The sequence below is a fragment of the Bubalus bubalis genome, chromosome 2 (genome assembly GCF_019923935.1).
Source record: "Bubalus bubalis isolate 160015118507 breed Murrah chromosome 2, NDDB_SH_1, whole genome shotgun sequence".
NCBI lineage: Eukaryota > Metazoa > Chordata > Mammalia > Artiodactyla > Bovidae > Bubalus > Bubalus bubalis.
In genome coordinates, this window is record NC_059158.1 from 174,339,267 (window position 1) to 174,365,440 (window position 26,174).

Here is a 26,174-nt window from a genome sequence, read left to right on the forward strand (position 1 = left end):
TCTTTTGCACCCTGAACAAAGAAAATCTAGTCCTCCAGTAGGTTGGCACCGTTTTCATTGTGTGTCTATAATCTTGAACTGGGGAACAAAAATTACTTCATATGTTGTAGTTCAAGAGGAAAGTTGGGAGTTGGGGTAGAGGCGAAGATGGAAAGTCAGAGGTAAAACTAGCTTCTGGTTCCTCAACTGCATTCAATGGGAAAGAGCATAAGGTAAAGGGTAGTGAACCAGGGGTATGAGCTCATGGCAGACAGGCCAGAAGGACAGGGGAAAGAAGCCACTCTTCAAAACCATTCTCTCGGAAAAGCACATATCCTGTGCTACAGCAGTTAGTCCATCCACAGTCTCTATAGTTCTGAAAAAGGATAGCAGTAAACTAGCGTGAGATAAAAACAAAAGCTGAGAAAGGGGAAATAACAGCAGTTAACACTTACTGAGTACCTAGTTTTCTAGATATTGGGCTGGGCACTTAGCGTACATACCTCATGACCTTCACAACAAACCTATTAAGTGGGTATAATCATCTCTATATTTTCAGGAAAGAAAATTATAACTTCAGAAAGGTTTATTGAGATACAGTGCCTTGCCCAAGTGGTAGAACCTGGATTCAACTCAGGCTGGGCCCCAAATCAGATGTTCTTCACATGGGCTTCCCAGATGACTCGGTGGTAAAGAATCTGCCTACCAACGCAGGAGATGTTGGAGACACGGGTTCGATCCCTGGATCGGGAGGATCCCCTGGAGGAGGAAATGGCAACCCACTCCAGTATTGTTACCTGGAGAATCCCATGGACAGAAGAGCCTAGGATGCTACAGACCATGGGGTTGCAGAGTCAGACACAACTGAGCAAATCAGATGTTTTTTATAGCTCCGTGTATATTAAAGGTGGAGAAGGCAATGGCACCCCACTCCAGTACTCTTGCCTGGAAAATCCCATGGATGGAGGAGCCTGGTGGGCTGCCGTCTTTGGGGTCGCACAGAGTCGGACACAACTGAAGTGACTTAGCAGTAGCAGTATATTAAAGGCAGCACCTAAATTAGCATTTTTTAACCCAAAGGCACTGATTGGCCAGAAATCAAGCAAGCAAACATATATTCTTTTTTATTCTTTTCTCTTTTTGGTTGCACTGGGTCTTTGTTTCTGCACCCAGGCTTTCTCGAGTTGCAATCAACAGGATCTGCTCTTTGTTGCAGTGTGCAGGCTTCTCATTGTGGTGGCTTCTCCTGTTGCCAGCACAGGCTTGAGTAGTTGCAGCACAGAGCCTTGTTAGTTGTGGTCTGTGGGCCCTAGAGTGTGTGGGCTCCAGTAGCTGCAGCTTGCAGCCTCTAGAGCGAAGGCTCGGTAGTTGTGGCACCTTGGCTTAGCTGCCCACAGCATGTGGAAACTTCTCAGACCAGGGATCAAACCCATGTCCCCTGCACTGGCAGGCAGATTCCTATCCACTGTGTCACCAGGGAAGTCTTTTTCTATTTATTCTTAAGAACCACTCTTGAGAAAGCACTGGTTATTTATTTTCTTATTCTTGAGAAATGATTGATTCTCAAGAGAAAATTTGATTCTCAAACTGATTCTCCAGGGTGAATTTCTGTACAGTAGGATGGAAGGTGATTCCTGGTTAGAATCTGCCTATAAGACCCACTTTATCAAAGCTTGGAAAGGGTAAGACTGGAAGGAAAAGGTTTATTAATCAACTCACAAATATTTACTGAACTTTACTACCTACAAAGCATTTTAGAAAGCCATAGTTACATGAAATGTTGCTTAGGAGATAAGAATACACAGATTTTTAATATAATTCAGACAAACAGAGTACCTACTAAAGCCATAGTAGCAGATGCAAAGTAAACACATTTAGTAGCTCAGTAGTAGTGACTGGCACCATTCCTCCAAACCTAAGCTAACCTCGTCAAACAAGGGAAAGAATGACTCCCTATAACCATACAGTACACTCATTCAACAAATATTTGTTGAGTACCTTCTATAAGCCAGGAATATCTACTAATTTGTCTCTTGTAATACTTGAATGACATTAGAAATCAGGGATCAGAAGCCTTCAAGGTACACACTAATCAAGGAGAAACACTAATTAAGATACTAGGCAGTCCATGGAAGTGATGTAAGAAAAGTACAAGCAACATACCACAGACACATAAGGGAAAGAAATCAATTATATCTGAGGAATTTGGAATGGTCTCATGAAGGATAGGTAATGTGTTGTACTTCTAAAAGATGAATATGGCTTTGGCAGGTGGAGTATGGTGGTAATGCTGATGGAAGAAGGGAAGTGAGGGTCTTCCAGACAGAGGGAAGACAGATAAGGTAAATGCTTGAAAGCTCCCGTGTGGCTTATTTACCGTGTACTGGGTCCCATCACTTCTTTCTTACTCAAAGACATCAGTCCAAGAATTGTCCCCTCTTTTCTGCATCAAATTTTCCTTCTTTAGTGGCTCCCAACAGTAAACAAATGTGCTCTTATAGTTCCCATTAAAGAAAAAAACAAAACCCTCCTAAGCAATTTTAACCAGGTTAAAATTGTTAACCTGGTTAACACCACTATACTGAAACCGGTCTTGTCAAAGTTACCAATGATCTCCACACGGCCAAATTCATAGTTAATCCTTAGGCCTCATTTACTTGGTCGATCAGCTGCATTTGACCCAGTCTATTTTCCGTAAAATACACTCCTCACTTAACGTCCGCCACATTTTCTCACTCTCCACCAACTTCCCTAGCTGTTCTTTTTCAGACTCCCTTGCTCCATAACCTCTAAAAATTGAAACACTCTGGGGCTCAAGTCCTCAAACCTGTTCTCTTCCCTATATTTAGTCTCCAGGCAATCTCATATATGAACTCAAATACCATCTATCTATAGATGGCTCCCAAATTTATATCTCACCTGAGCCTTTCCTTTGACCTCCAAAACTACACATCTAACTGCTCTCTCTACACATCCATGTGTGTACCTGATAGGCTTCTATGCCTCACCCCCTCCCAAACCTACTCTCCTGCCCCTCCAGTTTTCTCTCCCATTTTCATTGATGACAACTCAAACTAAACCCAACTGCTCTCCATTCCCAAACCTACTTCTGCATTCCTTTTCTTAGCTCAGTTAACCCAAAACCTTGCAGTCATATTCAATTGTTCTCTTCCTTATCTTACATCTGATCACTCAACAAATTCTGTCAGCTCTGCCTTCAAAATATATCCACGCTTCAACTCCCTTCTCACCACCTCCACTACTATCATTCTAGTACAAGCCTCCATCATCTCTCATGTGGATTATTAATACTATTAACTAGCTTGCTACTTCCACCTTTGCCTTTTGACCATCTAATTTCCATACAGTAGCCAGAATAATTCACTTAAAAGAGAAGTCAGATCATGTCATGCTGCTGCTGCTAAGTCGCTTCAGTCATGTCCAACTCTGTGCGACCCCAGAGACGGCAGCCCACCAGGCTCCCCCATCCCTGGGATTCTCCAGGCAAGAACACTGGAGTGGGTTGCCAGTTCCTTCTCCAATGCATGAAAGTGAAAGTGAAGTCGCTCAGTTGTGTCCAACTCTTAGCGACCCCGTGGATTGCAGTGCACCAGGCTCCTCCGTCCATGGGATTTTCCAGGCCAGAGTACTGGAGTGGGGTGCCATTGCCTTCTCCGAGATCATGTCATCCCTCTACTCAAAACCCCTAATGACAACCATCTCATTCTAAGTGAAAGTTGAGGTCCTCATATTCTCATATAAGGTCCTGGTTTCCTTTAACTCATTCACTTCCTATACTGGCCTCCTTGCTGTTCCTTAAAAAGGCCAAGTTCATTCCCAATACCTAGCTAGCGTACCTGTTGAAGGGCTCACTCACCACTTCTCTGAGTAGCTTGCTTTCTCACTTCCTTCAAAGATCAACTCAAATGATGCTTTCTGAGAAAAGCCTGCCCTTACCATCCTGTCTAGAATGGGAAGTCACCTATTCCCTTACCCCATTCTACCATTCCCTACCTCTCATAACCAAATTAATTTTATCCATAGCACCTATCGGGCTTCCGTGGTGGCTCAGACAGCAAAGAACCTGCCTGCAGTGCAAGAGACTCAAGTTTGATCCCTGGGTTGGGAAGATCTCCTGGATAAAGGACTAGCTACCCACTCCAGTATTCTGCCTGGAGAATCCCATGGACAGAGGAGCCTGGCGGGATACAGTCCATGAGGTCGCAAAGAGTCAAACACAACTGAGCAGATTAATGCACAACACACAGGACTTATCAGTACTTGAAATGTTAGTATTTACTTACTAAGTTCATTGTCTGTAACCCTCATTAGAAAGAAAGTGCCATGAATTTTACCTGTTTGGTCACTATTGTACCTGCAATGACTAGAACAGAGCTTGGCATATAATAGAAATTCTTTTAATGAATGAGGTTGGAGTAGAGTGTGTGACAGAAGGGACTGGTAAAGAGATGATATTGTGATGTTGGACAAATCATGAAAAGTCTTAAAGGAACTCAGACTTTTCCATAGAAAAAGGGGAATCATAGAAGGCTTTTGAGCGGACTACACTGGATGACCCTCTGTGCTCCAGCAGATCGGGCCCAGGACTGGCAACCTCTCTCGAAGGTAGGCACCAGAAATTCTCTGGATAACAGAACAGAGCCAGCACTGCAGCCAAGGGATGGCTTTCTAGTTCTGTTTTCTATATATAGTACAGCAGAGAGTAATTATAGTAGCCGAATCAAAAGATGAAAATTATATTCTGGATCAAATATATAGCTAAACTTCACTATAATAAGCAGGCAGCCTAACCCCAAGGTAGATGCCTCCTCATAATAGAGCCTGATTTAGAAAGACCCATGATGGCATATGATAAGTGAAAGAGGCTAGCAAAGCACAGACAACAGGTTCATGGAAAGAGTATCCAGGGCTTCACTATAAAAGCCTCTATACCTATTTTACTAGCCTCTTCATGGCCCATTTCTATTTGCAACACAGAGGTTCCTCTTGTTCTAATTACAGCCAAAAAAATGACTTGCAATTTTCAGACACTGGGATGAAAACTGTCATGTAATGAACAGGTATAGCACTGAATTAAACCAATGCATACTAGATTTTTGTACAAGGCTTCCCTGGTGGTCCAGTGGTTAAGACTCAGCACTTTCACTACAGAGGGCACAGGTTTGATTCCCGGTTGGTTAACTAAGATCCCACATGGCATGCAGAGTGCCCCCAGAAAGGAAAAGGAAAAAAAATTAAGTTATTTTATAAATTGTAAATACTAAACAAATGTAAGGCATAAAAGATAATGAAGGGATTAACGACAAGGTGTGAAGACAATGGTGCTAGCTGCTTTCTTGGTAGAAACAATGGGCACCAAGGGGGGAGATTTTACATGTCAATTCCCTTAGAGCACCTTTTAATCAAAGAGGACTCATGAGTCAGAAGTTCATATACACAAAGGTACTTTAAAAAGTAGTAGGTATGATGACTGTTACTGCCACTGTTCATCAGACTATTTCTCTACTAAGTGAAGAGCAACAGAAGGTTGGATAATGGGTTGACTAAGCAGGTCATAAAGAGCCTCATACCTAGCAGATCCTTAATAATTATCTTGGAGAACTAAAACACACATCTCAAAGCAGCTTTAGAAACAAAGCAATAACTAATTGTACCAGCTGTATTAAGCAACACAAAAACACCCAAAGACCCACAGCAGTGAGAAAACCACAGAACCATTTTAGGAATCTGACAAACACCATTCAAATTCTAAAAGGTTAAAAGAGAATGAAAAAAATCCCTGCAACATATAAATAGAATTCAGTTTAAAATCAAGCTCTACTAAAGAAGTAAAATTATCTGTCTATAGATATAATCTTTATGTAAAAAATCTTTAAAGAGTCCACAAAAAACTATTAGAACTAATCGATGAATTCAGAAAAGTTGCAGGATACAAAATCAACATACAGAATCAGTTTCATTTCTATACACTAACAACTAGCAATCTGAAAAGGAATTAAGAAAACAATTCCATTTATAATAGGATCAAAAAGAATAAAATACTTAGGAATAAACTTAGCTAGGGAGGCAAAAATATTAATAATTCTACAATGAAAACTACAAAGCAATGCAGAAAGAAATTATTCCCTGGCAAATAGAAGGCGAAAAAGTAGCAGTGATAGATTTGATTTTCTTGGGCTCCAAAATCACTATGGACAGTGACTGCAGCCATGAAATTAAAAGATACTTGCTCCTTGGAAAGAAAGCTATGACAAACCTAGAGAGCAGAAATTAAAAAGCAGAGACATCACTTTGCCAACAAAGGTCTGTAGGTCTGCATAGTCAAAGCTATGGTTTTTCCAGTTGTCATGTATGGATGTGAGAGTTGGACCATAAAGAAGGCTGAGTACTGAAGAATTGATGTTTTCGAACTGTGGTGCGGGAGAAAACTCCTGAGAGTCCCTTGGACAGCAATGAGATCAAACTATTCAATTCTAAAGGAAATCAACCCTGAATATTTGTTTTAAGGACTGACGCTGAAGCTGAAGCTCCAATACTTTGGCTACCTAATGCAAAGAGCCGACTCACTGGAAAAGATCTGGATGCTGGGAAAGACTGAAGGCAAAAGGAGAAGCGGATGATAGAGGATGACATGAGACGGGGACGACAGAAGATGAGATGACAGATGAGATACAACATCACCAACTCAATGGACATGAATTTGACCAAAGTCCAAGAGATAATGAAAGACAGGAAAGTCTGGCATGCTGCAGTCCATGGGGTTGCAAAGAGTTGGACAAGATTTAGCCACTGAACAACAACAGTTACAGAAGAGAAGGGAGAAATACAACAGCCACAGCCTCAGAGCAGTCCACATTCAGAGTTTAAGCAGAGGGCAACAGAGAGTCAAGCAGTGAGATAAGGGTTTGTTTGTTTGTTTGTTTTTCAAAAAAATCAGATGTCCAGATCCAGGCCCTGTGAACTTGGTACTCAAGAGGTAGAAGGGAAACATGTATTTTAAAAATCTCCATGGGCTGGGACTTCCCTGGTGGTACAGTGGACAAGAATCTGCCTGCCAATGCAGGGGACTCGGGTTCGATTCCTGGTCTGGGAAGATTCCACATGCCGCAGGCAACTAAGGCCCATGCGCCACAAATATTGAGCCTGTGCTTTAGGGCCCACGAGCCACAACTAATGAGCCCCTGTGCCACAACTACTGAAGCCCACACACCTAGAGCCTATGCTCAGCAACAGGAGAAGCCTGCACACTGCAAACCAAGAGTAGCCCCACTCACTGCAACTACAGAAAACCTGCATGCAGCAAGGAAGACCCAGGGAAACCAAATATTAAAAAAAAAAATTTTTTTTTAAATCTCCTTGGGCTAGTTCAGTAGTCTGAATATAAGTGAGAGAGGTAAGGAGCAAAAATGCACAGTAGTAGTGGGAGGGGGAGGAAGGAAGAGAATTGATATTATAAGGCACCACAGACAGGACTTGGTGACTGACTATGTACAGGATAGAAAGGAGAAAAAAATTAATTGCACACTGTTTCTTTCTTGGAGACTGGAAGGTTACTGCTGTCATTAAAACTAGAAATACAAGAAACAAGGGTTTTGGTGGTTGTGTTTTTATGGGGCTTGGGGTAGAAGTGTGTGTATAGGGAGGAGGGCCAAAGAAGAGCTAATGATAGTCGTGACAGGTAACATTAATTAAAAACGTACTTGTCAGTGCTTTATATCTAATTTGAGGAGCTGGGCATCACTCTGCAAGGAGCACAATTATCAAAGATCCACAACAATCCTACTTTGCCAGTTACTGATGTTAGCAAATAGCACAGAAAGGTCTTATACTGTGTCTGACTGGCTCCAAGCCAGAGTTTGAGGTACCACTGGGATATTACTTAGTGACGTCAAAGTTGTCAGGGCAGCTGAAGTCTTAGAAGGGATGTGATCACCCAGGGAAAGAATATACAGATTGATAAATTATCACCCATATATTGGGCTAATTCTTAATAATGGTACAATGGGCCTTTTTCCTTGTCCAAAAAATGAAGAAAATACTTAAATTTTTAAATAATGCCCACTGAGGGCAAGGACATCAGAGTTTTTATGTTCCTAGGTTTGCAATGCCTGGAACAAAATGACCACTTTAAAAGTTTGCTAAAGCTTTAAAACAAAACAAAACCAAAGAAAACTCCAAAACTTAATAACTGGCCACAACTAAAAAAAACACTACACTATATGAGAACAACTATTTCTGACCTAATTATAGCATAGTTGTTTTTTTTTTTTCTTCCCATTTCCTCTCTGTGCTGTATGCTACAAATGCACTGGGTTTTTTCCTGCACTACAATAATGTCTGTTTTATGAATTGTACAGATGGAAGATACAACGCAGTGAGACAGGCACTCTTATCCACTGCTGGGTGCAAAATAAGTACTTTTTAGAAAGACAATTTGATAAGATGTATAAAGAGTCTTAAAGCCCTTATCCAGCAATCTTACTTAGGAATTTATCTAAAGAAAGAAATAAGAGACTTGGCCAAAGACTAGGTTGAAGTCTTCAAAAATATCCCACAAAAAATACAATTAAATAAACCATCATTTAGCCATAGGGTAGAGTATCGTATGGTGCTCTTTAATCAAGTTTTTAAGAATACTTGGGGCTTCCCTGGTGGCTCAGATGGTAAAGAACCTGCCTGCAATGCAGGAGACCTGGGTTCGATCCCTAGGTTGGGATGATCCCCTGGAGAAGGGAATGACTACCACTCCAGTATTCTTGCCTGGAGAATCCCATGGACAGAGGAGCCAGGCAGGCTACAGTCCATGGGGTTACAAAAAGTCGGACACAACTGAGCAACTAACACGCGCAAGAACACTTTAGGATACTAGAAAATGCTTTTGATAAATATGAAAAAAGTAGGATACAAACTATACCTAGCAAGATGATGATTGTGCGTTTATGTGTAAACACATATATATATGTGAAAATCATATATATATACGTGATATGATATACAAATCATATCATATATATACAATTACATAGAACATTATATATTTATCTATGTATATATTTACCTAGAAAAATATAGGAATATTAAGAGTCTCACTGGGTGGAAAGATTACAAGAGATCCTAACATTCTTTACGTTTCTCAGTATTTCTAAAATTTCTGCAAAAAGTATATTTTTATTTTAAAACTCAAAAAAATATGATAAATAAAAGCAAGATAGCACTCACCTTCTTTCTTTTTCTAGAAGAATTTCTCGTGGTGTCAGGCTTTTCAAGCTCTGCTGACTTTGCCTCTTCTTTCTCCTCTTCCTCATCAGGTATCAGAGAATACTTGGTCCCACCTGGTTGCATGAAACAATCCTTTGCAAAGTGGCCTGCAGAAAAAAAGTAGAAAAAGTAGGGAGGGAAGAAGCGATCTCTCCCCTTAGCAGGTGGATCTTTTCTCCAGAAGCTCCTGAAGGGCTGGCTGGTTCAGGAGGTACTACTAAGTTCATTCACAGCAGCTGTTGCATTCAGAGCAGCTTGACGGCATTGCTCACTCAACCAGAGCTAGACAGGCAGCTGGTCCTAGAGCTGTGGGAAACGCTGGCACTGCTTTGGAAATGGCAAAGAATGTGAGGATATAGGCTTGTGCTGCCCTCATTTGCAACTGGGTTGAGTAATTTTTAAAGGTCTTGTTGTTGTTGTTTAGCTGCTAAGTCATGTCTGATTCTTTTGCAACCATAGCTATGGACTGTAGCCCGCCAGGCTCCTCTGTCTGTGGGATTTCCCATACAAGAATACTGGAATCGGTTGCCATTTCCTTCTCCAGGGGATCTTCCCAACCCAGGGATTGAACCCACGTATTCTGCATTGGTTTTAAAGGTCTATCTGGAACTTATTTCTGACAATGAAAGGCTGCTCCAGAGAGCAGAATATTTACCAGAGGGAGCTAAGTGGCAGGCAAAGAAGCCCTAAAGGAAGATAGCTCTTAGGCAGCAGGCAAGAACACAGCACTCAAATTCAAGCTAACACATAGAGAGACAGCAAAGTCACCTAGGGAAAGTCAACATTCACAGTCTGTCAGGTCCGGCAAGGCCTGAGAGAACATCAAATCCAACACTGCATTTGCAGAAGATATGAAGGCCCAGAGTAAAGAAGTACCTCAAGGTCACACAGACAGCAGAACTAAAACTTACCCTGGGTCTCATGTCTCCCTGCCCTGTTCTGTTGCACCCAAACCAACCACCTTTGGCCTGCCTGGGCCAAACTCCATCTTTCATTATTCTTTTCTGCCTCATGTAACACCTGGTGGAAACAAGTTGAAGATAAGAGAACCTCACTCTCCCTGCGCCTACATTACTATTAAGGGGCCCTTTAACAGATGCTACACAGCTGGTTTTATGTGAGCTTTTTGTAGGCCCTGCCTTAGGGGCACAAAGAATTTGATGAGATCATCAAAAAGCTATGTGTAAACTATAAGACTTTGCAACTCAAGAGTCCAGAACCTGAATAGTGCCTGGAAGGAGAATACAGCATAAAGTTTTCCAAATATCTGGAACAATCCCACAATATCTGCAAGGAAGTATTTGTTCTCTCAATTTCATTTTTCCCTTCCTCCCTCTACATTAATGATAAATCAGGACTTAAACCCCACAACCTCAACCAGGACACAAATCTGCTACCACTCGTAGAAAAGTCAAGAGAGCAAGGTAGATGAAAGGCTAGGGAGACCTGGTGACAAATTGAGGTCACTCTGAAAATGAGAAGATGGCAATCCCTCCTATTATAGCTCCAACAAGGGAAGTCAGGCTAAAAGAGCTCTTTAATATTTGAGTAGGACTGGAGGAAACTTGAGGAAACAAAGCTAAAAGGAAGTGACTAGACTATTCTTTACTATGAAAAAAATATTGTATTCAGAACTCAGAAGTTAGAGAGAGAAAGGTAAAATAAGCAAGAAAGGATTGACTTGGATCCTTAAGGAATATATTTCCAAGTCACTTAATTTTTGCAACAAAACAATAATGGTCCTTAGAGATGAAATTTAGATTGTTAATAATCCAACACTCTTACCCCTCCTGTCATAGTACATGGGGGCCCTGCCCAGGGAGGCATCGCCTGTGAGGGAGGGGAGTAGTGGTGGTAGTGTAGTACCCGGCAGGGCCAGCATTCAGAAAAGGAAACAGAAAAAGCAACAAGTCATGAAGTCTGATGTGAGTCTAGGAGGAACAGCAGATAAGCAGGTGAGGCCAACACTTGGCTAAAACCCAGGGTGATCTAAAGGCACACTAGGTGGCCTCCCTCATCCTGTAAAGGGTTCATCCACAAGGAGAATAAAATTGAAAGGGCAGAGGCTTCACCTTACCTTTACAGCCACACTTCTTGCAGGTGGTGTTCAGGACAGCCTCGAGGGTGATCTTCTGCCCAGTGTAATCCTGGAAGGACCGCCTCCGCCTCTCTTCTTGCCTGTAATGAAATGATACTGACTGTTGGCCCTCTTAAGAGATGTGGCCAGAGATACTACTAGCTAATACTCTATGTTGGTTTTTTGTTTTGTTTTTGGCAGGTAGAAGGGAGAAAGGAAAAGCACTGGGCCTAAGGAGATAGGCAGTGAAAGCAACGACATGAACTAGACAATTTTTTCATTCAGGACAAGGCTCTGAATTAATTACTATGAATAAGACTAGATTTCATCTTACTCATGCACAGGGGATAAAGATACAATTACTCACCTTGCTAGGTCCCCTACAACCCTTACAAGGTCACTCCTGGTGACCATCAAAGATTTCTTAAAAAATCAAGTCCAAATTTCTTATGCTGGTATTCAAGGCCTCTCATAGCCTGTCTCTAACCTACTTTTCTGGCCTCACCTTCACTTGTACAATATGCTCGAGCCAAACCACACTATTTTACCTTCCCCAGATGGTTCACTGCTTTTGCTTAGGCCCCTCCCTCTTCCTGAAATGCTTTGCTTCCCCTCTTTACTCCCACCTCACCGCCTAACTACACCCAAACATTTCAAGGCTCGGCTCAGTTATTGCTCCTCCTTTTATCAAACTCTCCTCCCTAAGTCCCTCAGCCAGAATTAATCTCTTTGTTCATAGTCCCATAACACTTTTAAAAAATTCTAAATATATGACCAAATAATAAAATACACACAGAAAAGTACTCACAAGTATACAGCTTGACTGATTTTTCACAATTTGAAATATCCACATAATCATTCCTCAGAGAAACAGAACATCACCAACACCACAGAAGCCCCTCTAGCCACTGTGCCTCCTCCAAGAACAACCACTATTCTAGTTCCTAACAGAATAGATTAGTTTTACATATTTTTCTAAGTTATATCAAGAGAATCAGAGTATGGACCCTTCTGTATCTGGCTTCTTTCACTGCTTTGTGAGATCCATCTGTGTTGTGTGTGGCTGTGGATCATTCATTCTCATTGCTGTAAAGCATTTTTCTGTTGATGAATATTTGAGTAATTTCTACTATGAGAGTGCTTCTGTGAACTTTCTAGCACATGTCTTTTGGTGAACTTGTATACGTACATGTGTTTCTTTTGTGAAATGCCTAATTCCAGGTAGGACTGTAACTACTGAGTTATAGGGCATCTGTCTCAGTAGACACTGCCATACAGTGTGTTTACCAATGGCAGCTACCAGCAGAGCCGAAGTGCCCCAGCTGTCTCAGCTTTTACTACACCTTTACTATAATACACAGCACCTACACAGAGTATTCTTAGACAATGTTTAATTGAAGAGTATCACCCCTGATCACTCTTCCTTTCAGACTCAAACTGCATCCTATATACACTTCAATCCTAGCACATATCACACCACATAGTTATTTCTTTCTAGATTCGGGCCTGTTTAAAAATATCTTACTTGTCTTTGTTTCCCTGGCACCTCAGCCCAAGGCTTGGCAAGCAACACATCAATGGATGCTTGCTGAAATTTCTTTGCTCTTTATCCAAAATATTTTTCTTTACCTGAATGTCTTTAACTTTGAACTCTGACTTCACCTAGGCTTTTCCAACTGTTCACTAGCGGGTCTCTCCAGAGTCCAGCAAAAGTAGAGAAATATTGTGCCAAAAGAGCCACATTACCCAAAGCAATGCAGGTTAATCAAAGCAGAACAAAGCTACTCACTTCACAGATTCTAGTCAAGTTTTATGGGCTATGTGGGCTCAAGACAGGAAACAAAGAGGATCAAGATACTCCATATTCTGTCCCATTCATTCTTCAAAGTTCAGCTCAAATATTGCATCTTCTATAAAATGCTCCCTGTTACCACAGGCAAAGTTAATACTCACTTTATTTTACTAATTTGTTTATATTTTGCCTCACCCTTTATTCCACACCTGATGCAAAAAGCCAACTCATGGGAAAAGACCCTGATGCTGGGAAAGATGGAAGGCAAAAGAAGGGAGCTGCAGAGGATGAGATGGTTAGATAGCATCACCAACTCAATGGACATGAATTTGAGCAAACTCCGGGAGATAGCGAAGGACAGGGAAGCCTAGAGTGCTGTAGCCCAAGGGGTCACAAAGAGTTGGACACAACTTAGCACCTAAACAACAACTTTATCACAACCAGGACTTGAAAAGTAAAGTCTATGTTAAATTCTTTTCTATATCTGAGCAGACAGCACACCATCTAGCATACTGTTGTCAAAAAAAAAAAGCAAAGATGTAAAGTTCTAGAATATGTCTGTACTGCTGACTACGTCTGACTGTGTGTCTATGGCTAATGAGCACTTCAAATGTGGTTTGTGATTGAGGAATTAGATGGTAAACTTTATTTACTTTCAAATAATTCACATTTAAATCGCCTATGTGACTAGTGGCTTCCCAGCTGGGACAGACCACACAAGCATATGGTTTAAGTTCTAAAGTCTGTTAATATCCCTAGCTTGTGCCCTAGAAGAATCTTACTCAAATGATAGAAGGTCAGCTATCTGGTATGGGTCACAGGAGAGGGTCCATTCAAAGAGTGAAGCTTGAGGAACAAACACCAAGGTGAGGAGCGTGAAGAAGTAAATAGTGAGTTACTTACCTAGGGTATAAAGTTTCAACTAAGGAAGGTGAGTAAGTTCTAGCGATCTAATGCACAGCACTGTACCTATAGTCAACAATACTGTATTATACACTTCAATATTTGTTAAGAGGGTAGATCTCATGTTAAATGTTCTCGCTGCAATAAAATTAAATTTAAGAAAACAAGGCAGGTTCTTGGGGACATAACTTAAACAGTCACAAAAACTCCATTGCTTTCAGATGTCATTTGTAGAGCTCAGTTTCAAGTGGCTATGAGTTGCAGCCTAAGCAAACCCTCATTATAATCAATTCCAATCCTCTGTGGATTCAAACACACCATAAGCCAAATCATACCTCCCACCTAACACTCAAGTCAACAAATATGGCACTCACTCCCTTTCTGTCCTTATTGCCATCAAGCTAGTTTAGGCTTCAGTACATTTCACTTAAACAGTAATAATTCATTTACTGGTCTCCAGCACACACAGTTAGATTAATCTTTCATTTTTAAGTTTAACTAATAAGAAGCAAACACTAGTACTAATGATGTGAGGAGTATAGTAAAGTGATAGGACATGGTAGAAAGAGATATATAAACGGATAATTACAGCGTGGTCATACATAAACGCTCTTTCTAAAGACTATACTATGCTGGTTAAACCCAACTGGAAACTGTATTTAGCCCTTTTCCGTTTGCAGATTCACTTATTAGATGACCTTGTTAATATTCAATACTTTGGGGCCTGAGGGAATGAAATATAAGACCACTAGATTTTGATGGAGAATGAAAGGTAGTTGTCAAGCTGTGGGCAGCTGGAGACAACATCAAGATATTGAACCTAACAGGGTGAAGCCAGAGAATGGGGTACCTGGAGAGTCTCTCCCACTCAAAGGCTTTAAAAACATTCATATTCTTTGACTGATATGCAAAGCTGCCCACAATCTGACTCCAAACTATCTTTCAAGCCCTACATTCTTGTACCTAAGCATACCCTCTTCTTTCCTTAAACAAGACTCTTGAATGTGCCACATGCTTTCCTGCCTCATGCCTTTCCTCAAACTGTTCCTTCTGCCTGGAATACTATTCTTTCCCCTACTGCCTGACAAAATCTTACCTATTCTTCAAGACTTAGCTCAACTGTCCCCTCTTCTTTGACCATCAAGGCCTGATATCAACTCTTCCTCTTCAAGATATTTCCTAGAATCCTTCCTTTAAACCACTCTTTTAATATTTATTACATGTTGCCTTGTATCAAAGTTATTTGCATAATTACTTCATTACACTAGGCAGTAAGGTCCTTAGACAGAAACCTTGGTATTGCCATTGTACTTCAAATAGAATAGGAGCCCAATAAATATTTGTCAAATAATAAGTAAATGGATACACTAACTAAACAACTACTAAACATCAGGCATTATGTGAGATAAGAAAGATAAGATGTGGCCTCTGCCTCATGGTTTTTATATATTTTTCAAAAGAAAGAGTGTGGGGGACTTTCCAGGTAGTCCAGCGGTTAAGACTCCATGCTTTCACGGCACAAGGCATGAGTTCAATTCCTGGTCAGGGAACTAAGATCCCTGCATGGCATGCAGAATGGCCAAAAAATAAAAAACAAAAGAAAAGGTATGATAATCTCAGATACTAGAGGAAAAATGAAGAAATATTTTAAAACAACAACTACAAGTAGTTGTTATATGTTAAATTTCTACTATAGATTAGACAATAAGCTGAAAGTGAAAGTCTCTCACTCATATCCGACTCTTTGTGACCCCATGGACTATACAGTCCATGGAATTCTCCAGGCCAGAATACTAGAGTGGGCAGCCTTTCCGTTCCCTTCTAAGCTAAGGTTCTTTCTAAACAAGATTTAATTTAAACCATACCATCATTTCTATTACACCAAGATGTAGGTGCCAGTCACTTGGTACAGTGAAGATATACCTTCACTGAGGTTCAGAGAGGCTAGGTAATCTCTTCAGGGTCATACAGTAGCTTGGGGCAGAACTAGGGCTCTTCCTGATTCGAGTCTAACTCTAAAACCTGTCATCATTCCACTACACCATGCTTCTTTCCTAGATGCAGTCTATAAATAGTTTACAACAAAAGTTCCTGTTCAGCCACTTGGTCATTACTAGAAATAGCCCATACATAGAAACATGTACAACATAAAACCAAGGGGTCCCTTCCTTCCGATTTTCTTCCCTCGTTGTAAGAAACAGATGCAGCTCTTTTATCTTGTTTTGTATTTTTACCCTTATAAGAGTGGCTTTAGGAAATTTCACTGCTTTTTAATGTGTCTGTATAGACAGGATTCTTTGGAGCAGAAGTAATCTATTACAGTGCAATCACACATAACGTTTCTGGGCTCAGAATTATAAAAAATTTCAAATGTAAAGTATGTGTCAATAATTAGCCCTACCAAAAAACAAAAAATCAGCCCTACAAACCTGTCAACATTTAGAGACTAAACTACAATAATATGAAAAACTCCGTAAGTCACATGCAACACCTGGAAGCATCATGTGGGGGAAACAATATTAGTTTTAACATCAGAGAGACCTGGATTCAACCCACCGTAACTTGTTACACCATCACCGGCAAGTTATCACCAAGTATCAAGCTAGAAACTAAGAAAATAAAGTAAAATGGAAATAACACCCACTTTGCAGGTTGTTATAAGAATTAGACACATTAATGTGTGTGAATCACCTTACGTAAGTCTGACATATAGTATGTATTCAATAAATATTACTTCCCTTCCTTCATATTCAAAATTATTTTTTTTCAGAAGGGCTTCCAAACACTGCATTGCCAAGACCCCACTCAAACAACACTTTTTTTTCTTATTTAAAAAAATTAAATAACATGATGGCCACTAAGAGCACCAAATTAGCATGAAATAAACAATGTGATATTTTATGTAAGAAGCAACAAAATAATGTCATGGTTAACCTGAGGATAAACATATGATTTTAGTTGGCTTTCTGAAACACTGAAAACAGTTCATAAACCCCTCAGCCTCCTTCAAGGGATATTAAGGATCTAGGAACCCCTAATTAGAAACCACTTGTGAAGTGAAAGTCCCTCAGTCGTGTCCAACTCTTTGCGACCCCATAGGCTATATAGTCCACGGAATTCTCCAGGCCAGAATACTGGAGTGGGTAGCCTTTCCCTTCTCCAAGGGATCTTCCCAATCCAGGGATCAAACCCAGGTCTCCCACACTGCAGGCGGACTCTTTTATTAGCTGAGCCACAAGGGAAGCCCAAGAATAGTGGAGTGGGTAGCCTATCCCTTTTCCAGCAGATCTTCCCGACCCAGGAATCGAACTGGGGTCTCCTGCATTGCAGGCGGACTCTTTACCAATTGAGCTATCAGGGAAGCCCTAGAAATCACTGCTGCTGCTGCTGCTAAATCACTTCAGTCGTGTCCGACTCTGTGCGACCCCAAAGACGGCAGCCCGCCAGGCTTCCCCGTCCCTGGGATTCTCCAGGCAAGAACACTGGAGTGGGTTGCCATTTCCTTCTCCAATGTATGAAGTAAAAAGTGAAAGTGAAGTCGCTCAGTCGTGTCCAACTCTTAGTGACCCCATGGACTGCAGTGCACCAGGCTCCTCCGTCCATGGGATTTTCCAGGCAAGAGTACTGGAGTGGGGTGCCATTGCCTTCTCTGGCACACCCTAATTTTACTGAGCTTCACAGATCCTGTGTTTTCTACAATTTGAAGGCAACCCTGAATTGAGAAAGTCTGTTGGCATTATTTTTCCAACTGTATTTGCTCACTTTATGTCCAGTATCAAATGAGGTAATTTGGCAGTATTTCAAACTTTTTCATCATCATTATTACTTCATTTGTTATAGTGATCTCTGATGCTACTATTGTCATCATTTCAGCACTTTTTAGTAATAAAGTATTTTTTAATTAAGGTATATATATTGCTGTTTAGACACTGTGATATTGCACACTTAATAGACTACAGTATACTTTTGTATGCACTGGGAAATAAAAAAATTCATGTGACTCACTTTATTAAGGCATTTGCTTTATGTGGCGGTCTGGAACTGAAACCACAGGATCTCAGAGCTAAGCTTGTATTCAAGAAAGTTTCTGAGACAGCAAATTCTGTGTATCACTGGACAGTATCCTACACAGAAAATCTTCTATTCATAAATGAAAAGTCAGAAGAGCTAGTGAAAGTAAGGTGTTGTGTTCAGGACACAGCACATCCCAAGATGCAGGAGTCTAAAACCCCACTGGAGTTGTCCCTCGTACATGGTCTCTGCCTTTTTTCAGTCCCAGAGCTAGGGGAAAGGCAATTAACAAGTACCTCATGATGAATGCTTTTTGGCTAACTGGTTCAAGGGCAGAAGCAGAAAAAGAATAAGGAGAAGGAAACTAAATCATTGACAGAGCACTTCTATGCTAGGAGCTGCATGTTTGCATTTCATCTTAGTGTTCGCTACAACACTTCCTGGGCTTCCTTGGTGGCTCAGATGGTAAAGAAGTCGCCATCAATGCAGGAGACATGGGTTCGATCCCTGGGTCAGGAAGATACCCTGGAGAAGGGAATGGCTACCAAACCCCAGTATTCTTGCCTGGAAAATCCCATGGACAGAGAAGCCTGGTGGGCTATAGTCCATGGGGTCACAAAGAGTCGGACACGACTGAATAACTAAGCACACACACACACACACACACACACATAACACTTTCTACCTCTAAAAACCAAAGAGCACATAATTTACCAATATCACAGTCTACAAACAGCGGCGTTTAAAGGTGGGCCTGATTCACTACATCATTCTGTGGTTTGAAAAGTTATTTTAACCTTTCTAAACCTTTTACCTACTCAATGATAACGTTGTTGGGATCAAGGTCCTTTCCAGTCCCTTGGTTGACAACCTTCATGGAGAGGGATACTTTTATCCTATCATTTTTCATCTGAAAAACACAAAAGGAAAATTGGCAAAAGCTCAAAGTACATCATTTGGACTGCTGGTCTAAAATTATCTAAGAATTGGAAGTTTTTATCATGTATTTAACACTGAATTCCTCTAATGGTCAAGGTCCTGTGCTAGGAACTTTTGGGTACTAACAAGCATAACAGGCAAATTCTATGGCAAGGCATTTCAGGAAATGGTTTTCTTATCATTCTTGACCCTCCTTAGGGGAAAGACAAAAATGATTGCTCAGAAATCCGGGGCCTGTGGAAGTAACCAGGCAAAAAATTAAAGCTATTTTTTTTTAATATATTTCAGTGTAATAATCGGTTCAGAGATCCATGAGCATAGAATGGATTTCAGAACAATCCAGTGGACTAGATCTCCTTTTGGACTTTGTCTAAAAGCTTCTTAAACATGAAGTCAACTAACAGTGTCTTTAAATGTGAAGACAGTTGTTAGCCACATTGGTCTAATTTTGCTTCTGTCAGCACTTGAAGGCCTCTACAGTTTGGGGTCTTTATCAGCTACTCTCTTTGCCTGCAATATGCTTTTCTCAACTTTTCACATGACTGGCTCCTTTTCCTTTGGGTCTCAGATCATATACAACCACCACCCCCCCAAAAGTCTGTTTCTGACCATTTTATCCAAATCAACCTCCACATCGTTTGACCCTACTATATAGCACTTACTGTAATCTGTAGTTATTTTTAATTATTTTAGTTTGCTTACTTCTTATTTATCTCCTCTTGTATATATTCTACACAAGAATATATATATATTCTACACAAGTTCCATCACCACTGAAGTCAGTTATATCAGATTTACTAACTCTTGCGTCCCTCAGACCTAGTATATATTAGGCACTCAAACATTGTTGAATGTCTCTTTCAGGACTGTCTCCTCTGCCATCCTCTGGAAGAAGAGCAGGTCTCAGTGTGCATGCACATCACTCCGGTGGTCTGAACAGAACCCCAGACCCTCAAGCGAGCTGCTGTTAACAGGGTCCTCCAGCATTTTCTCACTCTTCCTCACATAGCATGGTGTCAGGTATTATGAAAAATGACTGTAAACTCTATGTTCTTTTTTGTTTTGGTCCAAATTGAAGTGTATTTGGAAGTTTTCTACTAAAGACAGGCTCATAGATTTAAGTTTTCTTCTCTCTTTTTGGTTCTTTTTTTTTTTTTCCTCCACATCCATCATTTGGATGAACTACAGGGAGGGAAGTCTTATAAACAAGTAATTATTGGACCACACTAATTACAGTTCACACTGTCCTTCTGAGTTTGCATGACAGACAGATGGCCAAAAGGTTTAAATTCAGGTCAGATTATCAGCCATAGTTAACAACATATACACACTCGTGAAATATCACCATGAAAAACTGAGAAAATCCCGGCTTTACTTAATAGTTTCTAACCAGCTAAAGTTGTACAGAACTTTACCTCTCGGCCAATAAGCTTCACCCACACTTTGTCTCCAACATCTACTATCTCAGAGGGCTTATCCACGCGACAGGATGACATGTGAGTTCGATGGACCAGACCTGGGCACAAGAAGAAAAAACGCACTGGGCATACTCATACGCATACTCTAAATAACACAGTAAAGAGACAGTGGGAGTTGAGGATTCACTGAAAAAGTTTTCATTAATTTAAAACTGAAAATTAAAACAATTGAGATGACTTTTTATATGTAATCAACTAACAAATATTCTTTAAAATAATGCTTAATTATAGAGTAGAGATGTGATACAACAGCTCTATTTATATAATACTGGTAAAAATACAAGTTGGTACAATTCTTTGAAAACAAAAGGCATTAAGATGTTTATACCTTTGATGCAAAAAACACCACTTGAATTTTTCCAAAAGAAAAATTCAACAGAGGCAAAAATTTATGGCATATAAAAATACCTGCAGTATTATTATCTACAAAGGTTAAAAATAAAAATTATTACAAAATGTAAATGACCAATACTTGGAAAACAGCTTGATAAATTATGATAAATCTTTCGTAAAAGAGTAAGCAGCCATTTAAATTAGTTATAAAAAATAATTATGATGTTAAGTGAAAAAAGTAAAAATAAACAAGGTTACCATTTTTAAGCTATTAAATTAGCAAAATATTTAGAAGAGAATAATACCCGGTATTGATATAAATATAGTAAAATAAGAAATACTGCTGAAGCTAACATAAATTTTTAGAAGTCACTTAGCAATGGCTATCAAGAGTGATAGAAATATTTAATAAAATTAATAGACATCCTTTTCCTTGTCTATCCAAGGTCATTTTCTGGGAGAACCACCTTCCTTACATTCTAAAAAAATCTGGTCAGTCCTTGTAGTTTGGTTGGAGCTGATCTAACCCCCAACTGTGGGGTTATGACACGGGCATAGTCAATCAAGGTACTTCATTCCCCAGGCCACAGCAACTGACTGGTTCAGGGACAGACACAAGATACTAGCTAAATCAAATCTTTCTCAAGACTTTTGTCAGGATTATAAACTACAAGAAGTTACCAATGCCCATCTTTACCACCAGGTGGCAAGAGTCAGCCAGACGGAAGCAAAGAAGAGCCTGCATAAACAAGAGACAAAGCCCTGAAGGCATAAACTAAGCACTGGATCCAGCCCTGGTGGAAGCTAGATTTATTAATATCTTACACTGCCCAGGGAAATTAGCCAGAAATTTGCAAAATGTTTCTCCTGCATTTCTGTCCCTAGGAACTTGACCCATAATCACTTCTGAGACTAAGAAAAAAATCTTATACTTAGAAAAATCTATATGTACCTAGAAAAGTGATTTACATCAAAAATATTCAATGTATTTTTAAGACAGAGAAAAAAATAGAAACAACCAAACATCCAGCAATAGGGTAATGGCTAAGTCAACTACGGTACGGCTACTTGACAGCCCATTAAAAACAATGTTCAAAAGATTATGTAAAAATATATCAATAATTCATTCTTTTGCAAATATTTGAGTGCCTACTATGTGCCATGCACTGTAGGAAACAGCATTTCTCATTTAAATAATGAAAATGCTTAAAACAGATTCCAAAAATTAGAAAGGAATAATCCAAAATGCTATAGCAATGGTTAGACCAGGGTATAGGATTGCAGGTTAATTTTTTTTTATTTTCAAATGTTCTAATAATAGAGAAAACTCTATTCTGAGGGAAATTAATATAATAAACACTTATTCTGAATGAAAATAAACCTGGAATCTAAAGAAAAAGTAATAAGTCAAAGATTTCTGTCCAAAAAACTTGTGCTCCCTTTAGTTTCCTGAGAGAATTACTAACCTTTATTCTCAATCTCTCTCACACACAGGCATACACAAGGTTGTCAGAACATGCCTGTAACAAAGTATCTGCCATCTGTGTCTGGAGCTCCTGTTGGAAGCCACTCCTTTCTCTGCTCGTGGTTATTGGGTCTCTCAGACCTACTTCAGCTGATTCTGGAGGCTGACAGATTCCAATACTGCCAGAACTAAAATGCTTTATATATATTATATAACCCATGTTTTAAATTTTAGACCATCATATAATCTTTAAATTGGATAAAATTCATGGATCTGGGCTCTCTTCTTTTTCCTAATCAAGTAATGAGCAGAGTAACCTAATTAGAAAACCCAGAGGAAATTCAGATGCCCTAAAGGAAAGAGAAACATTTCATTTTGACATCTTTTTGGCTCCAAATGTCCTCTAATTCTAAACTTCACTTTTTTCCTGAACTGCAAATGGAAGTTGTGAAGGAAATTAATGTTGAACCTAATATACTTGAGAGAACATTTTTTTCCTGAAACAGGTCTATTTATTGGAGTACCACAAAGAAAGAATGAGTTAACCATTTGTTCTCCTATGTGATTCCAAAGTAGGATATATTTTGGCCCTAGCATCTCTTAAATATGGCATTTTGCAGAGCATTAATAATGAAAAATTATAAACAACTTAAAATGATTATGTGATACATGTGAATGATAAACTAATGCCATTTAAATGTTTACAAAAAGTATTTTAAAAGACAAAAAAATGTTAAACATTCATTAAGTGTAAAAGCTACAAAATGTATACACAGGATATAATCTTAATTTCCGTATGTTCATTTCTGTGTACATATGTGACTATAAAGAAATACACTGAAATGTTAACAGCACCTATCTCTGTGTGGTAGTAATGATCATTTGCTTTGGTAGGTTCTCTCTTATTATTCCATAAGCATGAATATTTTTAACTATAAAACATGTTAACTATAAAAACCAAATATATATATATTTATAAACAAAATCTAAACATGATATGTACACTATGATTGAAATTTTGTAAAACTATGTCTCATGGACACAGATGAAAAGGGAACACAAAAATTGTTATACTGGTGTGTAGGATTTTTATAGTTGAAACTTAATGGCTTATCTCCTTTGCTTATTGGGTGAATGAAACAAGAGAAATGGTCGAGCCCATAGTCTTGAATGTAAACGTCAGGTAGGCAGTTGGATATCTAAGTCCATAGATCAGAGGAGGGGTATGAATTGAAAACACAGTGTAGGAGTCTTCAGCGTGCAGATGCTTATATACCAAAATACATTAATCAATTTAGTGATTGGTTCAGAGATACACACAATTCACCAAGTTATTAACTTACAATGGAAGATATACTTTTCTTACACCTGGAAGGTTCCAAGTCCTTACCTGGGAAAACTACTCACTGGCCCCAGTATCATATGCCTAAAAATCAGATTAATGGTTGGAAATTGCTTCAACACAGAATAAGAACAAAAGGGAAACAAACGTTTTGAGAGGTGTTTCCTGTCCATGAAGGTTTGATGGACTTCCTCATAAGAGAATCCATCTCTCTAGTTCCTATCATCAGATTCATTTCTTCCTTAATAAGGTAAGATAAACACTGCCAACTTCAGGCTCTCTCAGGCTTTCTTTTACTATGTTCCAGAGATTGATATCTACTCATATAATCTCTTCCTAGTAGAAAGATACAATCAGATTTCAGTCTACTAAACTGCAATTTCATTCCAACTCTTTTTCCCTGGAATTAAACTCAGATTACCTTGTTGAAGTCTTGAATGTTCCCATCTCTTCAGTCAAAGATTTACAGGCAATTACCTGGTATATTTCTATCTGTGGCTAATCCTATACTCTGTATGGGGGATTCATCATTAGTTTCATTCTCAGCCTGAATTCTTGGGAAGTATTTCACTGTTAACCACACACACCACCAATAGTTGAATTAAGTATATATGGTAGAAAACCAAAATAAAACATGAGGCTCCCTCAGTTCATACTGGATACCTCACTAGATACAGTATGTCCACGCATCCATTTAATCCTTCCTTACATTAGCCCTTTGACATAGACTCACCTGAGGAACTAGTCTAGAAGTAAATTGTCCAAAGTGACAGAGCTGATAAAGAAATGCAATTTAAATGTCTTTGACATCATATTGATACTTCTCCATTATTTTCTATATTATCAATCTGTTATCTTTTCAATTAAAAAGAGAAAGACGATCCGCAACAGTAGAAACACATCTAATTCTTTTCTAGCAAAGGCTCTAAAACAGAAATCAACACAAATGCTTTGCTCATTGTGTTACATGGAGGAAGCAGTCTGTATCTGGATCTCTGACATTAAGTCATAAATGCCCAAAGGGCATATCAAGTCCATCACCATATTCAATAAACCCAATATGATACTTAAACAGAATGACTCCCAACTGAGTGTCTGCTGGTAAAAGAAGAAAAATTCTGACAACTTGGAAAGAGCTAGAATCTTAACTGCCATATGAAAAAAACAGAATTAGCCTATTACAGTTCCCTTAAAAATATTCCCCCAACTGTTTTAGGTTCACCATTAATTTTACAAACTTCACTGACAATAAAGGAAAAACGTAAAAATTACAAACAATTAGAGGTCAGCTGCAGCCAAAAAACATCAAAATAAGGTCTCCTTTACCTCTGGGACATATGAATTTCCTCTCTAGACTTTTCAAGTTAAATTACTGAGCTGGTCAAAAAGTTCATTTGGGTTTTGTTACGGAAAAACCCAGAATGAACTTTTTTGGCTAACTGAGTATCTTCAATCAGTGATTTACAACAATAATGTAGGCACATAAATTAAAGTGCTTGCACATCCTATATCTTGTGGTATTAGGGATTCATTCAGACATTTACTAAACATCCACTATACTATAAGCAAAAATGGATCCAAGGATGAGTAAGACATGATCTTGTAAGTCAAGAAACTCGAAAAATAACACACATGGTCCCATTTCACAGATAAGGAAACGAAGGCTCAAGGACTCAAGGTTCAAGGCTCAAGCAACCTGCTATAGTCAAGAAGCTAGTAAGTGGTAGAGCTAGGACTAGGATTTATTTTTTTCATTTAATAAAATTCACTGAACATCCATTATATCTCAGGCACTGTAGCAGGCCCTGACTCATCCCAGTAGCCTAACTATTACACAGGTCAGTGGATTAACTGAAACTTCACTCATTTTATTATACTACATTGTAATTTGTTTACACGTCTAGACTGTGAACAATCTGAGAGCAGCAGGGACTATGTTTTCTCATCTCTGTTCCCACGTGACACAGTGACCAAAACACAGAACTCAGTAATCATTTGTTAAACCTGAATTCACTGCTAAAAATATTTGCACTTCTACCACAAGCAAGGCACTTTAAAAGTGCAACAGTGAATAATCTCTACTCTCAAAATTTTGTAGTTCAGTGCTGGTGGGAAGAGGATAGTAGAGAAAGAAAGAACTTCATAAACATATAGGGCTGCACTGTCCACTACAATAGTCACTAGCTACAGATGTTTAAAGTTTGAATTTAATCAAAACAAACAAAATTTAAAAGTCAGTAGGCTTCTGTATTAAACAACAGATGTGGTACAATATAAAAATATATTTGGATTTTGTCCCTGCTCCCTACACAGAACAGGGAATTTCCCTAGTGATAGTGGTGTCTTTGTAATTCATAAGCCTCTTTTGATCATACTAGAGTTTATGCTAAAGAGGGGACTTTGTTGTGGGGACCCTTGATAATTCCTGGATGGAGCTGTCACCAGAAAGACCAAGTGATGAAAGGATTGGAACTTTCAGTTCCACTGACCTCCAGGAAAGAGAGAGAGGGGCTGGAGACTGAACCCTATAAAAACCCTTAAAGCATGACAGCCAGAGAGTTTACGGGTTGTTGAAC

The 26,174-nt window shown here is 39.4% G+C and overlaps 1 protein-coding gene and 1 long non-coding RNA gene across 4 annotated transcripts in view; one reads left to right on the forward strand and one right to left on the reverse strand.

Moving 5' to 3' along the window:
- Nucleotides 1-26,174, reverse strand: part of ZCCHC17 (zinc finger CCHC-type containing 17) — a 51,449-nt gene that overhangs the window by 3,585 nt on the left and 21,690 nt on the right. For all 3 annotated transcript variants that reach the window (XM_006054590.3, XM_025278562.2, XM_044937991.1), the window contains exons 4-7: nt 20,396-20,496; nt 18,860-18,951; nt 11,336-11,436; nt 9,220-9,365 (exon numbers count right to left, since the gene is read on the reverse strand). In XM_006054590.3, coding sequence (XP_006054652.2) covers nt 9,220-9,365; nt 11,336-11,436; nt 18,860-18,951; nt 20,396-20,496 — 440 coding nt within the window. The remainder of the gene's footprint in view (nt 1-9,219; nt 9,366-11,335; nt 11,437-18,859; nt 18,952-20,395; nt 20,497-26,174) is intronic.
- On the forward strand, nt 1,467-22,880 carry LOC112582953. Its single transcript, XR_003107304.3, has 2 exons — nt 1,467-2,321; nt 19,845-22,880. It is a non-coding gene; the product is annotated as an uncharacterized LOC112582953 (long non-coding RNA).